The 16,955-nt window shown below is 44.3% G+C and overlaps 1 protein-coding gene across 5 annotated transcripts in view; it reads left to right on the top strand.

Annotated features, from left to right (window-relative positions):
• alpk2 (alpha-kinase 2) overlaps positions 1–13,890 on the top strand; it is a 20,986-nt gene extending 7,096 nt beyond the window's left edge. For 2 of the 5 annotated variants that reach the window (XM_048259374.1, XM_048259372.1), the window contains exons 2-11: positions 2,159–2,279; positions 2,537–4,814; positions 6,100–7,669; positions 7,807–7,954; positions 8,806–9,098; positions 10,114–10,412; positions 11,139–11,227; positions 11,716–11,933; positions 12,029–12,077; positions 12,187–13,890. In XM_048259374.1, the coding sequence (XP_048115331.1) occupies positions 2,176–2,279; positions 2,537–4,814; positions 6,100–7,669; positions 7,807–7,954; positions 8,806–9,098; positions 10,114–10,412; positions 11,139–11,227; positions 11,716–11,933; positions 12,029–12,077; positions 12,187–12,388 (5,250 nt within the window). In that variant the 5' untranslated portion in view covers positions 2,159–2,175 and the 3' untranslated portion in view covers positions 12,389–13,890. Of the gene's footprint in view, positions 62–1,854; positions 2,280–2,536; positions 4,815–6,099; positions 7,670–7,806; positions 7,955–8,805; positions 9,099–10,113; positions 10,413–11,138; positions 11,228–11,715; positions 11,934–12,028; positions 12,078–12,186 lie in introns of those variants that run through there. The other 3 variants (XM_048259376.1, XM_048259371.1, XM_048259375.1) reach the window with 3 other exon arrangements.
• The last annotated feature ends 3,065 nt before the right edge of the window (positions 13,891–16,955 follow it).

Genomic DNA, 16,955 nt, shown 5'->3' with positions numbered 1-16,955 from the left:
TCTGGAAATATCCTGAAGGAAAGACAGGTCCATTGTGACGGCCGAGGCCTCGCATTCAGGGGTAATTAACGCAGCATGTGCTTTAATTCAGTGGCAGCTGAGCCTGGGGACACAAGACAGTCTGGGGACAGAGACTTAGCCTGGCATGTTTATGAGTAGTATGCTTTCGACTGATCATTAGTTATGATTAGTTAAGAAGCATGTTTAGACTAAAAGCAAGCATTCAACTAATTTCATTAGTTGTTTACTGATGGAATCTATAAATTGACTACAAGTCATTTTTGCAGACTTTCTCAGATAGTATTTTGTATTCAAATCCTTACTGCATTGACTTGCTCTACTGTATGTCTTAAGACTGGTAAAGTCATCAGAACCGTGTTGTGTATGCAGTAAAGAATATCCTAATAACTGTAGATAATTCAATTTTGTTTTAATTATTTGGAAGCATTCTGCATAAATGTGCTTTTTTGTTGCTAATTTACCCAAGACAAACAATGACAATACTACATCATCCTTTGCATGGTCACTGTATTCTTAGTTAAAGGGAAGAGGAGTAGGACAGGAATACAACTTGTGTTATGATACTACTCTGCAAACAGGTGATGACAGTTTTATTGAACCTTAAATAAAATCATGTGGAGGTCAATAGATCAAACCCTTTTAATCCAGTGATCAACTTCCCTGGTACAAGAGAGCCAGGTTAAATACTTGTATAAATACTTGTTAGTGTTCATTTTTTTCCATTCAAAGTCTATGTACTACTGCAAAACAACAACACATTCGGAGGTTCACACAATAACAAATGACACCCTTGTAAGTAGTTGTGAATAGTGTCAATGTCTCAGGATGGAAGATCATGCTGTCAACTGGGCTGTCATCTAGTGCAATTTTCCAAGAGTGGAGCCTACAGTCAATCTGAAGTGATCTTTTTTTTGTTTTGCATTCTGACTGCTACTTTGTTTGGGTACAAAACAACTGCAACAAATCAAGCTATCAAATTATTTTACATTGAAAGCAATTCTTCATTTGTTCTCAGATGTGCTTCTCTCCACAGAGAAGTTTCATTCGCTATTAGGTGCAGTTTTACACAGGGTTTCAAAATATAAAACATTGCAAGAACCCTTATAGAGCTGTTATTAAATACAGAAACAGCAGTAACCTCTAATAGTCTGTGTGCCTGTGACTCTTTTAATCATGGAAACTGTGCGGCCTCCATTTAGACTCATGAGTAACCATATAGCACCCATGCATGCTCCAACCTGTAGTCTTCAGCTCCATCTCCGCTTTCTCAGAGGGATAGAATGAGACCAATTCCTCCAACACTGCTCACACCACTGGGTTGATCCCTGCATGGGGGCACTGAATGACTAAGACTAGTGCCTCATTAAAGCTCCAAAACAAACTGAATATACATACATCATATGAGCACTCACAAACCTCATCACATCAATATGTGAGTGGTTCATTGAATGTAATGTGATTAATCACACATGCATTAAGTCCTGTATGTATGAACTTCATTCATTCAGGGCTTACAGGGTTTAAGGCATGTATGATTAATCACATTACATTCCTGACTAAACTGGCACTCAAAAAAAGTAAATTAACTTAATAGTTGAACTAGATCCTGGCTCAAAAAGGGAGGCAGCATTCTGTATTGAACTTTGGCAGGTGGTATCAATTTTAAATCCAACCAAAGACTTCAGAGCAAAAAATGTAGAGCATTTCTGTATTTTGTCTTAACAGTGGCAATACACTTGATCCCTACTGTACTATGTCCAAAGGTCGTCTGGCTACATTATGTAGAATGTGACCAAAGAAAGTAACTGGCACTTGGAGTAGTGAGTGTGGGTGAGTGTCCAAGTTCCACAGGAGAGCTATATCAGAGCTGTATCAGATGGGCCCATGTTCTCAAGGGGATCAGGAGGGAGTCTGGAGGCGCCTGGGATGCTTCTGGCCATCTGGGAACAGCGCCACCAATCTCCTCAAACACTATTCTAATTACAGCCTAGGCACTGTTTACACTCCTCCAGGAATATGAAATTGTAATGATTACAGAGCAGATTTAGGTCTAAGAAACCTCTCTGCTTCCAACACTGAACTGAGGAGCATCTCATTTGCCTCTGCAACCTCTGCGTCTCCTCTGCTCTTTCCACAGGTCGAGATTAAGACTTCATGAATGACATGACTGACATGAATGACAGACAGGAGGATGAGTATGAATATGAATACTCAGAGTTTGGATGGATCAGAAGGCTCAAAGCCCCAGCTGTCTCATGGTAACATGCTTGTGGATGAAAGCATGTTGATGCATGTGGATTAAGCTAAGGAGAGCTGTGGCAGCTCACATGATAGAAGTATTATTCACACATTATTTGTGATCAACCTTTATTTATCGGCCTCTGGAATGTGGAATGTCATCATTTGACAATCTCTCTCTCTCTCTCTCTCTCTCTCTCTCTCTCTCTCTCTCTATTTCTCTCTCTCTCTATCTCTCTCTCTCTCCTTTTCTCTCTCTTTCTTTCTCACCCTGCAGTGCCCCACTTTCAGAGAGTGAGCCCAACAGTGTGATTGTAGGCTTAATCACAACAATGACTGGAGGTCATCTGGACACCAGCAGGGCTGACCCAACAGCCCAGGACATGTGCCTTATCCAGGCACAGTCCACTTTAACTCCTCTGACTGAGAGGAAAGCCAGCAGTGACATTGATCAGATTGAGGACAGTGACGTCTGTGCTGGCCCTCTCACAGACCCAGGCGTGGAGCCCTGCTGGCCTCCTGTAGACTGTAGCATTATGTCCATCAGTCCAACCCCCGACACTAACAGCTCTCATTTGGCCACTAGTATACGGGCCAGATGCCTGAATTCCTTTTTAGGAGATTTAGACATTTGCAATGATCCCACCATCTCTCCAACAGACTCTAGCTACTCTAGTTTGGACACTAGTATGTCTTCATTGCCAAGTGGCAGGGAGTTAAATTCCCCCGTAGAAGGCTGCACTTTCATCAGTCGACAGGTAGAGATGTGCAAAGATCCTGCCAGCCCTTCCAGTGACACTGGCATAGTCTTCACTACCCTTGCCATAGAGGGTAGCATGGACCAGCTCAACCCACTTTTAGAAAGCACAGTGGACCCATTCACCCTCTCTGTACCCAGGAACCAGGAGCCAGTCACTTCTCCCACTGACACTAACATGGCTCTTTATTCTCTTCCTAGTAGCCCACCTGTACACAGCTCTACAGATCACATCACCCCCAACACAAACAGTACCATGAACCTTTTGAGTAATCTTGAGGCCTGCAGTATGCATCCCACATCTAGCAGTGCAATCGACCTAATGCCTGAGACCAGAACGGACTTTGTATGTGATGCACAATACCTAGAAACAGACCCTCATCTCACTGACACACAAGAGGAGACTGGGGAGGGTGTCATAGAGAAGTGCATGAACTGTGACTCTCTTGAATTGACACAGATGACTAATGTGGTGGTTGAGGAGCCTCCATTTCAATGTGCTCCTGATGGAGAAGAGGTCAGAGGTGCATGTGAGGCAGAGAGATGGACACAGATAGATAGTGGCAGTACAGAAGAAGATAGCCAACTCGGACATTTTGAAACACAAGCCTTAGGTCAGCCTTCAGAGACTCTGACGACAGAGGAACCTCAGGGTTTCCAGGAAGGTAACACTGAGGGAGGCTGTATGCTTAGTGGGGACTCTAACACATACACTGTATCACAGTATCTTAAGGAGTCATTAACAGCGGACCATAGACTTAGCCATGACTGTGAGGATGAGGCTTTAGGTTACTGTGACAAACATCTTCTGATGCAGACTGCTGAGAATTTCACCACGAAAGCTGCTGAGATTAGCTCTGAAGATGAAACGGTGGAGGCTTGTATTACTGATGGAGCCTTTGTCACCCATCCCTTGACCCATAACTTCCAGAATCCAGCGACAGACAGCCACTTGCTAAGTGACAGTGGTAAGTGGGATCAGTCAGAGACAGGTCAGAGGCAGGCAGCTGTTGCCCTGGGAGACTTAGCCGATGTCTCCGCAGGAAAAGAAGGAGTTGGTTTCAAGTCGGAGGACTCTGATTCGCCTCATGAGTTGTGGCTGGATGCTTGCCAGTTCCTGGCAGGTGAGGAGAATGAGGAGTCTATTTTGGACGAGTGGGGGCATTCTCCCACCAGGAGGAGCTCTGGTGCATCAACACACAACACAAAGGAGTCCGGTTCCCCGAGGGGAGCGACCACTAGCAGGTCAATCAGTGACTCTGCTTTCTGGAGGCCACCTGTCGAGAGATGGTCGTCCACGGACAGCTGGGTCAGTGCGCTCTCGGACTGGGCTCCCGCTCTGTCTGCCCATCCAGAGGATCCGTTCAGCGGTGAGAGGCAGCCAGAGGCCAGCATGGCGATCCAGGACCAGGCAGTGGAGCAAAGCCCAGATGGATCAGCTCACAGGGGACAGGTGCTCACTACCCTCCCACAAAATCTGTTGGTTCTGGATGGACATCACTCAGCTAAGGTCAGAACGGAAACACAGGCCGACCCCAGAGGACTGACATCAGACCCCTTAACATGCTGCCGCCTTCCACCGCCCTCACAGATAGGAACGGCTCTGCCCAGTGACATGGGGGCTTCCTGTGACACACTCTCGGTGGGTGACTCTTGTATACACCCATCTGACTTTCCCGCTGACATGCTTTATGGGGACGGCTATAGGATTCAGACAGACCATTTTGCGGAGTTATACCACCAGGTACCACCTTCCTTACAGCTTGCATATGAAAGCGGTGGACAACAATATGTAAAGGTGAGCAAGCATCACTATCTCCATTGCAATCATGTGTCTGTTTTGACAAAGGCTATTCATTTTTCTGCTCATAAAGAGGAAGCAGCCTACTTCCTACACCGGCCTGTGTTTCAGAGGTTTTAGTGTATCAAGTGTCAAGTAGATGTACATATACATACTTAAAGTATGTCATGACTATATGTATTTTCTCTGTGAGGATCTGTTTGAAGCTGGGTCAAACCTTTATTGTTTGTCCTTGATACCCTTAATATAGCATGCTGCAATGCCAGACATTTCTGTCATTGTTTGCAGTATTTATTATGATACGGTAGCTGAGTGCTGGCAGAGGTTTGGAGTCAGGTTGAGGTGCACAAATGCTTGCAGAGTGACCAGGAGGACTGTGAGGATCTCAGTTTGCCTGGAAACATTATAGCTATATAAATCACAAGCCGCGTACACAGATGCATACAGTCATGTATTCACTGACCTGCAGGCTAGTACACTTTCATAACATTAAAGACAGTTGAAAACATACTAGGAACACGTGGGAGCTCACACATATATACTCACGTGACACGTGTACACACGTACACACACATACATACACACACACACACACATGTACACACACACACACACACACGTACACACACACACCACACACACACACACACAATGACACAAAAACATTTACTAAGACTGACAGCTGCAACTGGATAGGAAGTAGAAGAAAAAAATAGATAAGGAAAGCAAGAGGCTAATTATAGATGGGTGCATGATAATAGCACACACCCAGTAGGAGTGGCGGTGTGGGGCTATGTGGTGGTGGGGAGCAGTGAGCACTGAAACACGACTCCGTCAGATCCCTCAGTAACTCAGTCCGCTCCACTCACACATCTAACTGGCCCGCCAGCGAGGAAGACCCTTCTCATTGGCTCAGTGTTACTGTATATGACTTACGTAGATAGTGTGCCACATATAACAGTGATGGAATTCGACTGAGCCTATATGCCCACTGGACTCCTTCAGTAAGGCATCATGGGTTTGGGACTAAGTAAAGTTAATACTCCAGCAAGGTAAGTACGCAAAGAGTGAAACGGTGACTACATGGAAACCGATATGGAAAATTAATACAAGTGGAATGTTAGTCTGGCAGTCCATTGATCTAAACTGTTTGTGTTTGTTTGTGTAATATCGTAGCCTCTTGAGCGTGGTCTTCAGCCTTTTTGAACGTGCCCTTTTGGCAGTCTTCAGGATTCCCTGGAAGTCACAAGCCTAAACTTTAAGCCTTTTCTACCCTCTTCAGGCAGAGCCCACCGCTCTGTGGGAGGTGAACAAAGACAGCAAGTCCCTGCCCGTCTTGAGCATTGAGGAGGAAGGTGAACGGAGTTATGGCTCGCTGAACATCTCCGATTACTCCAGCCGAGCAGTTCCTACAGTCAGGCTTGAAGGAGGGCACAGTGTGTACACAACACGCTCGGCCACAGACACAGGACCCTTGACCTGCAGTTCGGACCAGACAGGTTCACCGGGGTGTGGATCTCAACTACAGAGGGAGAAGAGCGGATTTCCACAGTTTATTATGCCCTTAGCCCCTCTCTGCCACTCTAGCCTCGGCAACACTCTCCAGACACCCATTAACTGCTCTTTGCCAGGGGACCACCTTGGTGCCAGGGGCCTGCCAGAGGAGCCTCACACTTGGATAAACTCACATGGCAGCATCCTTGCCTCTCTCCTTCCTCCATACGCTCGGAATCATTTGAAGTCCCATCTAAAGCTTCCCACTGCCAAGAAGCCTGGCGAACATGTGACGTGTGAGCTCAGAAGTCCCTCTGACACCACAGACACATCCACCAGTCGTGAGTCCTCCTCTCCCGCATACGCGTCCTCTTCTTCTGACGAGCAAGCTGCTCTGACTGATTTGTGTTCTGACAAGTGCGCTGACCAAGAGTCCTTGCGTAAGGCGAGTGACCTTAGCAAAGAATGTACTAAGCTGCTCATAGCGACAGGTGAACGCTTTGCGGTTTCGGAGCAGGACCGCGTGGCCTGCCTCACTCTTGACACAAACTACAGTCCATATCTCCCTCAGTGTGTTGTAAGACACGACCCTTTAAATACGGCCAAACCGAAGAGTGAGATAGAACAAATACAGAGCGCCGCAATGTCTCACAAGACCTCCAAGGCTGCTGAGGGCAAAGGCCGCTTCAGGCACAAGGACAAGTCAGGAGGCCATCACTCGACAGCACACGTCTCCAAGAAACAAGAGAACGTTCATCCCAAGTTTCAAAGCAGCTCCTCGTTAGCCGATGCCAGTTGTGAGGATGGAACGGTGACTGTAATTGAGACCATAGTCATCACAGAGAAAATCACCCCCAAAGCCCAGGGGAAGAGAAAGAAGAAACACCATCAGGCTGTGGCAACAGGAAAAACAGAAGCAGTGCCACTGGCTGAGGTTGAGAATGGAGCCAAGCAAAAAACGGCAAGTGATCAAATCAGCACTACTGAACCCTCAGTGCGTATGGACAGTGGAGTCAAACAGAAAACAGTAGGGGCAAAGAACAACACGGACACTTTTGAGACCAGGCTGGCCCAGAGGAACAGCAAAGGCTTGGACAAACCAGTGGCTCATGCCAAGAAAGAGACTTTGCTTTCTGACATTTCAGCGGCTCCTAGATTGTTGGAAGAAAATGCAGGCAAACCAAAGAGCAAGAAGAATGACTACATTAGACATCCCACTAGGGAAAAGCACGAGGTGCTCCCTGTTGAATCCAAACTGCAAAGGCTCAAGAGCTCTTTCGAATGTAAGGATGGAAATGTGGTGCATAAGAAGGCCTACAGTGATGTGGTCAGAGAGAAGATACACGCGCCAAAGCTAGGTGCGGAAGTTCATGTCTTTATTTCTGACTATGCTAATTTTTTTTTTTTTGCTAGATATTATCAGTATGAAACATTTCTTACTGAAGTTCTAATGAAGCGATGTGTGTGTGGTATCTGTCTGCATGTGTTCCATCAGGCCCTCAGGTGGTGGAAGGCATCCAAGCATTGCCTGTCTTTGGTGATCCCCAAAGTATCTCTCTGCGCTGCAAGTTTGGCAACATCACAGCTAGCTCCACTGTCACCTGGACAAAGGGGGCAGCCATCTTCTCAGAAATCCAAAGGAGGTGAGATGCATGCAAAACAAAAGTTGTTTGTTTGTTCCTGGTACAAATCATGGTAGATTCCTGGTACAAATCATGGTACATTCCTGGTACAAATGATGGTGGTAGTTGGTGGTAGCTCATCTTGCATGGATGCAAATGTGTATTGTCTAATTAAATCTAAATGAGCCATTAAACTCTTTCATTACTGACAAAGTTGAAAGTACTTAACTCTTGAGAACTGTCGTCAGGAATTACTTTCAGTGAGGTAGCACTAAATATGTGAGGACATGTTTGTCAACAATTTGTTTGTGTTACCCTTGACCGTGAAAAGCATTCTTCACAGTAGTATTTATATAACAAACATATTTCACCTCTTGGGGGCACTGTGTCATTGTTTGTCATGAGCTGTCCAGTTGTCTGAAGCCATACTGAATATCAAGTTGATGATTCATCCCTGCCTGCGAGTGGGAGTGGTATTTGCTCTTTATGTAAGGCTGTGATTCACACGTTCAGTTAGTTTTATAGTGTTGCACTCATCTCTACAGAGCCCTTCTGTACATTTAGAGCCAACTGAGATTGTTGTGTAATGATAGCCACAGATAAATTATATAATACCAAAATATCAAGTTCCTTGTCAGTGAGAAATGTTGACCATCTTCACTTAAAATAGCACTTGGAAGAGTGAAAGCATTTCCCTGAAAACAGTAAGGATGTAAGCAAGGCGGGTGTTATGGTGATGAGAAAATTGTGCACATTTCATTTAAGGTTGTGCAATTGTTGCCATATCGAGCATCCCTAATTTAACTCAGCAAATATAACTGATGTGAAGGAAAGTTGTGCTGTGGCCTGATACACACACTCTCCCCTGGCAGTGCTGGCGATGAGAACCAGGTGTGTCTCACCCTGCTAAATGCCTGCAGCAAGGACCTGGGCATGTACCGCTGCTCCCTCCGCAATCCCCAGGGCTCAGTCTCCTCAGACTTCCACCTCACCTCGGAAGGTAGGCAGCAGGTCCTCATCCAGCAAATCTCAGCATGCATGAGTGAAGAAAGCCCATCTCATGATGCCACTTCTCTCTCGCATGTCATTCATCTCTCTTCTCATCTCTCCCTCCTCTCCCTCCCAGTTCTCTGTGAACTTGTCATCTCATGTCATAGTAATGAAGGTAAGTGCTCTTTGCTCTTGAGATATTGCTTGATTTCTACAATCATGTGACTTAAGTTAGCAAAATATTTACAATAATAATATAACTACAACATCGTTTCCAAAAAAGTTAGGATGCTGTGTAAAATATGAATCAAAACAGAATGCTATATGCTATATGCAAATCATGTAAACCCTTTATTGGTTGTGGTTAGTTAGGTTCCCCCTTCCCTGTGAAGTGCTTTGAGTGTCTTGAAAAGCGTTATATAAATGCAATGTGTTGTATTCTGACATTGTTATTCGTTTTCGGTTCAACAAATGTTCATTTAGAATTTGATGCCAGCCAGCCACATGACTCAAAAAAGTTGGGACATGTCATATTTACTACTGTTTTGCTTCACCTCTTTTAACAACATTCTCTAAATGTTTGGGAACTGATGAGACCAGCTGCTGGAGTTTTGACAATAAAATGTCCCATTCTTGCTTGATACAGGATTTCAGTTAATGGACAGTCTGGGGTCTATGTAATCATGTTCTTCATTCCATCTGCATGAAACCTATTTATATAATGCACCCAATGCAAGTCTGGACTGCATGCAGTGCCTTCTGAGGCCCCAAAGATCACAGACATCCAATATTACTTTTCAGCCCTTAGAGAGAGTGATGAATACATCTGCATCAATTCTGAGAGACTCTGCCTCTCTGAGAGGCTCTTTACATATCCAGTCATGGTGCCAGTTCACCTAATTAGTTGTGAAATGTTCCTCCTTATGTTATTTTTTGCATGACACAAATTGTCCAGCCTTTCGTTGCCTTCATCCCAACTGTTTTGAGACATGGTGCTGGCATCAAGTTCAAAATGAGTATCTTTTTCATGAAGTTATGTAATTTGTTTATGTCCTTTTTGCAGCAAAATATTTGCAGATTATCACATTCTGCTTCTATTTACATTTTATACAGCATCCCAATTTTGTTTTGTAAATAGGGTTGTCCCAAGCTTTGTACATTTGAGTCTAATTCTTCTATTTTCCCCTCAGTGGAGCTCACTGAGGTGGCAGGAGATGAAGAGGATGTGCAGTGTGCGCCACTGCTCTTCAAGGATGACTTCCTGTCGGAGCAGTATTTTGGGGAGCACCAGCCTGCCAGCATTATAACGGAGAAGGACCACTTTGGTGAGGGCATGCACCGCAAGGCCTTCCGGGCCACGCTGAGGGCAGGCATGGTGTCAGTCTTCACCCCCGGGCACCCCTGTGTCCTGAAGGTGCATAACGCCGTCAGCAATGGCACCAAGGACAACGAGGAACTTCTTGAGAGGAACTACAGCCTGGCTACCGAGGTTAGATTTGAGTTGCTTGGATCATTTGAGTTGCTTTAGGTTGAAAGTCAGTTGGTGTTCTAGGGCTAAAGTGTGTACTGTATTCAGGGTATACTGTATGTGGTTTTCTAGAATTCCATTTCTACCAGAAAGACTCAGTAGACAGAATAGAATCAGTTAACAATTTAATTAGTAAAGGAACGGCTTGGATGCAAGCATGATAGAGTCCTGAATAGGTAACAGTCTTTGGCGTAGGCCCCGTCGGATCCGCCCAGCGATGAGAGGATCGTCTCCTGCCGATGGATGAAGGCAGGGGCGGGGAACCTACCCCCAGACGAGACGGGACCAACTGGTGGCAGTGGCTGAAGGAAGATGTGGTAGGCAGACCGTGCCGATGGACGTGGACTGCTGGCAGAGGTGGCTGGAGGGGAGGTGGAGGGGCGTCAAAGTCAGCACTGAGAAGCAGAAGCAGTGTTAGGTGGTACATATTTAAAGAGCCCACTGAATTCCTATAGGCTAAGCTGATTGAATGATCAGATTGCAGGGCTTTCAAAAGTAGGCAACGCTAAGATTGGCTCCGTGTAAGCATGGGAGGAGTAAGCTACACTACGGAGTCTTCCTAGTAGAACTTGGCCAGCTGAAGCTATCATATCTCATATCATAGTTTAAATTAATTGGTGAATGAATTGGTGCAGTATCTAAATAATCTGTGCGGTTGAGTCCTCAACTAGATGTTTATGCCCTCAGGAATGTTATGTCCAGAATACGGCCAGAGAGTACATCAAGGCATACAACAATGTGGCCAGAGCAGCTGAGTCGTTTGGAGAAGTTCCAGAGTGAGTAGAACCCTACTTGTTGTTGTTGTCTTTTTCATGTTATATATTCATATTGTTTCATATTGTTTGTTTGTTTATATGTTTGAATCAATTAATTACTCATTCAATCAATCAGTCAATCATACATTAATTTACTGATTCATTCATCCATTGAAATAGACAAAGGAGAATGAATGAACATGTTAAAGCAGGCTAAAAAGGGGGGGGTTCCTACCTGAACACAGAACGTTTCTGGGTCAGGAATCGCCTATAAGGGGCAGCTCAGGCAATGGCAGAAGTGCTGTTCGTTATTTTATGAGGTTACAGTATGTGCCATCAAAATGATTTTGGAAACTGTGCCTTAAGGATGAATTTGGAAACTGTGCCTTTCAAGGATGAATGAATGCATCAATGTAAATATTGGCAGATAGTGAATGCTAAAGGCCTTCTCTCTCTGTTATCATGTCAGGATCCCAATGAACTTCCATGTTTCTCTGTGCCATTCCCAGAATCATTCCCATCTACCTGGTGCATCGGCCCTCCAGTGACATTCCCTATGCCACGCTGGAGGAGGAGCTGCGGGGAGACTTTGTGAAGTACTCGGTGAAGGACGGCAAAGAGATCAACCTGATGAGGAGAGATTCTGAGGCAGGCCAGAAGTGCTGTGCCTTCCAGCATTGGGTCTACACCATCACAGAAGGCAACCTGCTGGTGACTGACATGCAAGGTGGGCCATGCCGTAATGCACTCAAGTTCAGCAGGTTCCAGACCTGATTTAAAAAAAAAAAACTCAAAATCTCAAATCTTTCTCTGTCTCCTCAGGAGTTGGCATGAGGCTTACAGATGTTGGCATCGCCACCTGCAAGAAAGGGTGAGTGTTTCTGAGCACTGCCATGACCTCACAACTGACTGGATACATCACGGCTGTATAATGACCAGCAAGTTCACATTAACTCAATATGCTGGATTCTCTTTTTCAGGTACAAGGGTTTCAGAGGGAATTGTGCAACCTCTTTCATTGACCAGTTCAAAGCCTTGCATCAGTGCAACCGCTACTGTGAGCTGCTGGGACTGACCTCTCTGCAGCCCAAGCCCAAACGGACAGCTCCGCCGGCCAAGCCCAAGCCCCAGCCCGCACCCAAGAAAAAGACTTTTGCCCCAACACTGAAAGGAAAGTCCTGATAGAGTGAAAGATTTGGCCAGTTTATTTTGCATTTGTTTTTTGGAGCAAGAATCAAGCCATCCTAACACACTGTTAATCTGCTGAATTACCAGACTGAAATTCTGTTGTCAGCTGGCAAGAGAACTGTGCACATGCCCTTTAAAGATCTTCACCAGGAAGCAGTGTGTGGCATTGCAGAACACACAGCAATGAGCACATGCATGTTTTGGTCCAGTCTTGGACTTTGAGATTGTGTTTCATTAGACACATTAGGATTGTGTCCCACAGGATTGTGTCACAGATACTGCCTCCTGTTTTTGACACAAAAGGTTTTCTGTTGATAAAGAAGAAACTGTAGTTCAGAAAGATCTGATACATTAACATAATTTGTGTTCATTTGAACACCATAATCATATCTTATTGTGTCCTGCATAACATATTGAATTCTTAGTTCTTGTGTCCTGTGTAGATTCAGATCACTTGTAATATATTTATATAGAACATTTATGTTTATAAATGCCACTTTTGGTGTTATTATTCTGTTTTCTTTAGAATTATTTTTCTACCAAGAAGAAATAAATTTATAAGATTTTCAGATGAAATAACATGATTATTTTATGTATCTTTGTCATGACATGATTGACAAAATGTTTTGCATTTGCTATTTCTGGTTATGTACCCAATATTTGTTTTGTTTGTGTCTGAATTATGAAGTTGTTTATATTCTTGTTCAGTTAAACCCCTTGTTTCTGCAAGCACGGTTTGCTTTCAGACAGTCGACAGCTAGTTATGAGATGGACATTAAACTTGACTGTAGACAGTTTTTTGACTTTTGAAGAGTTTGTAGACTATTTTTACTCAGTGTGGGAGCATCCTTTTTTACATAAATCTGACATTTTCAGGTATTTCATTTTCAGTGTGCAGGCATGTTACTTGTATTCTGCAGAGGCATGCATGTGTATCAAAAAGGAAAGTCTAAAAGTAGAGACTTTAATGTGAAAGGTCTTTCTAGTTGACTTCCTGTATGTATATTTGGCTGCTATAGAATGCAGCCCTGCCCCAGCAGTGACTTCAAAATACATGACGGCTTTCAAATGAGCTGTGTGTAGCTCAGAGGAACTGGCTACCAGTGATTCAACACCATTTTGCATACAGTAGCTGTTGCCAGGCTCCTTTTTGACAAAGAAAGAGAGTCTGTTCATAAACCTGGGCTTTGCCATGGCCACAGGCTAGAGCAGTGTGTGCATGTGGTGCTTGAATGACTCCGGTGGGGGTAGGGAGACTGTTGAAGGTGTAAACATGAGAGGGGCCACACTCAGTCTGGAAAGCAGGAGAACTCTTCTGAGCGCAGTCAGAAAACATGCAGTCCCTTTGTTTTAGAGGAAAAAGCTGTGTGATACCTGTACCTCTGTTGTTTGGCTACTGATGTATGTATTAAAAAAGAAACATTTTACCAATTCAGTGTGTTCATACTTTATTGAATATCAAGACCAAAAACCATAATTAAACAACTCTGCAGTAACTTGATGTGACACCCGTGCCTGTGACACTGAGGCGTCTAAACAGGTTGAATGACTCTAGATGTGCTAAATGACACTCATGATATCTGACAAGAGGGCTGGTATAGCATCTGTGGCGGAGGCTCACTGTGTTCGCACATATCACAAATAATCACCTTCAGATGCACAGGAAAGTGGGTCAATAGACAAGCTGCTATATGACCAGCAGGTTCCTGTCCCAGACGTGGCGTCTGAGATATTGTATTACAAGGCCTCCGTTCACCATGCTGAACACAAGGTATGTGAGTCCATTCAAATGGTTCAGGTGGAACTGTTTTGTTTTCACTGTGGCTATTTTCAGTGAACAAGATCATTCAGGTCAGGCGCATGGAAAACAAAAATGGTCCACCTGTTGCTACGCTTGTATGCACACATAGGCTACACTCATTACACACACATTACACACACAATACACACACACACACATACACACACTCGCACGCACACACACACACACACACACACACACACACACACACACACACACACACACACACACACACACACACACACACACACACACACACACACACACACATCCAAAGTATCCATGACTGTTGCTATTGGAGATGGTTCTCTCTTTAGCTATTTAGTGTGATAATGGCGTTTGACTGCAAGTGACACAAACACCATTGTCACACTCCAAAGCTCCAGAGGACAGAGGTGTTTGGCAGGCCCTGGAGAAGGAGAGGAGTGGGAGAGAGTGACCAGAGCAGGGCTGCTGGACGACATGGCCATGAATCTCTAGAAAGAGGAGATTCTGACAGTCCAAATCAGCCCAGAAGAGTCCCTCGCTACCTTGCTCACTCTCCGCGTGTGGGCAGAGAGAGCTGGAGACGCCTGGTCTGAGCTGGTCAGCGGTCAGTACACACTCACCGAGCTCCTGCCAGATGGCAGCGCTGCATGTGCACCTTGCACGGCTGCTGGGGAAACGCACAGCTGCTCTGGCAATGTGGCCTTGTGGCTCTGCTGACCCCGTACACAACATGTCCAACCTGAACTGACCACAACCCAGCTGTAGAAAACAAGGAAACAATGTCTACTTTATTAAGGAGTGAAGTTCTTAGCTCTGTATCATACACAGATTACAAATATGGACTTTAAGGTGTTTCCAATCATTTGGGTGGAGAAAGGGGAGAGAACAGATGGGGAGAGAGAATGAGAAAGAGAGAAAAAAGAAAGAAAGAAAGAAAGAAAGGAAGAAAGAAAGAAAGAAAGAAAGAAAGATTAGAAGGATTTGTGATGAAGCTCTCAATGCGTCACATCACAGGTGTCATTGGGATGCTCACCACATATCTAGTGAAGTGATCCTGGCTGTGTCCTCGTTCCTCCTCCTCCTCCAGGCCTCCTGAGCTGTACGCATTCACACAGTCACACACATATAAACACATGCAAACAGGAGGCATCCGTTTAAATCAGCTACACAACGAACTCAAGCCCACTCCAAATTCCAAAGAGCTTCCTAGTAAGAGTTTCGGTCAGTCTGCTGTGCCTGGCCGTGCTTTATGTAGTGGAAGAGGAGTCTTTGGACAAACACCTAATTCCCTCCTGTGATAAGCTTTAGGGAAGTATTGATCTGGTGTGACGTACCCAAAAGGGGGCAGGAAGCACATGCTGGTAAACCAAAGCACTGCTGACAATCACTCCATAGCACAGGTGAAGAAAGAGGGCATTTTAATTGAAGCGTTCAAATACATGGGAACCATTCTTAGATGTTATGTTATTTATATGTAATTCGATAAGTTTATATGCTAATCACAGTTTGGCAGGGCCAGAATAACAGTAAAGCTGAAATCACCAAATCTCACAGTAGAACATTCCCTGCAATGAAACTGTATGGGGAAATTCTGAGACATTCCTGTACATTGGCTATTTCCCCACTCTTCTGTTACTATCAAACAATGGAATTTTTACATTTCCTTGAGAGGAGAGATGGGGCATTTGCCAAAATACAAATGTACTGCTCAAAATTCAGCAAGGAGTCATTTCTCCTTTTATTCTTTAACAAACTTCAAAGGAAACGTATATTTAGTATCAGGATAAGACTGTGGTCTATCTCTGTTTGAACGTCAGTTTAATGTTTGAGTCCAGGCAGGGGTTCTTTCGGGTCAAAGCACAGGCAGGAGACCTCAAACCAGACAACAGGTCACTGAGGAGGCACAAGGCCATTAGTACATAATCCCTTTTATCAGGAAGTTTCATTCACAGAAGCACCATCACAGCCAACAGACAAGACAGAAAGTCTGCGACAGAACGTCTGTTGATAATAAAGCTTGATGTTAGTGCAAGTGTGGCCGTGCTGCATTGGTGGACTGGGGGGTTTGGCTGTGGGCTTGTTTGTGATCAAGTTGTGGGAGCTTGATAATGTGTACCAGGATAGGCTGTGCTTATTTGCTCGTCCTTGGAGCTGATAACTGTCAGATTGGCTGTGTGAATGAACTGGGTTTCCTTCACCGCACATGTGCAAAGTAACTGTTCTCGCCATGGTTACAGGGAGCATATTTAAAAGCTGCATAGATTTAATGTTCTAATAGCAACATAATAAATTATCCACATTCTTTGCTGCCAAGTTGGTTTTGTGATTTGATTTATTTTTCAGAACACAGCATCGCTCTATTACTTAAATGTACCCAGCCCAAATCAGGTACCAGAGACTGGCAAGAAACCATGCTATATCTAGTTGTCTTTTTAATACTGTGTTAAAATTAGTATAGTCTTTTTGAAAAAGTGTACACAAATCTAAAGATAGAAAGTGACCAAATTTACATCTTTACAAGTTTCTAGCTGCAAAAAACAGTCTTCAGAGGATTTGCCTTGAAATATTAAAAACAGGAGAACAATGTTGCCAGGATTTCAGCAGATTTTGTTTACTATAAAGTAAAAAAAATATTATTGTGATTGTAAATATTACATGATGCATACCATAGTTACTACAGAGGTGCCCCAAAAAATGAAAATAGGCACTACTATGTGAAGTGGGCCACCTGGCAGCCAATCATAATAGGATAGCCATATCTCTCTATGTATA

This window comes from Alosa alosa, chromosome 12, assembly GCF_017589495.1.
Source record: "Alosa alosa isolate M-15738 ecotype Scorff River chromosome 12, AALO_Geno_1.1, whole genome shotgun sequence".
Classification (NCBI taxonomy): Eukaryota; Metazoa; Chordata; class Actinopteri; order Clupeiformes; family Clupeidae; genus Alosa; species Alosa alosa.
The sequence above is the reverse complement of the archived record's forward strand: the minus strand, read 5'-3'. Positions and strand labels throughout refer to the sequence as shown.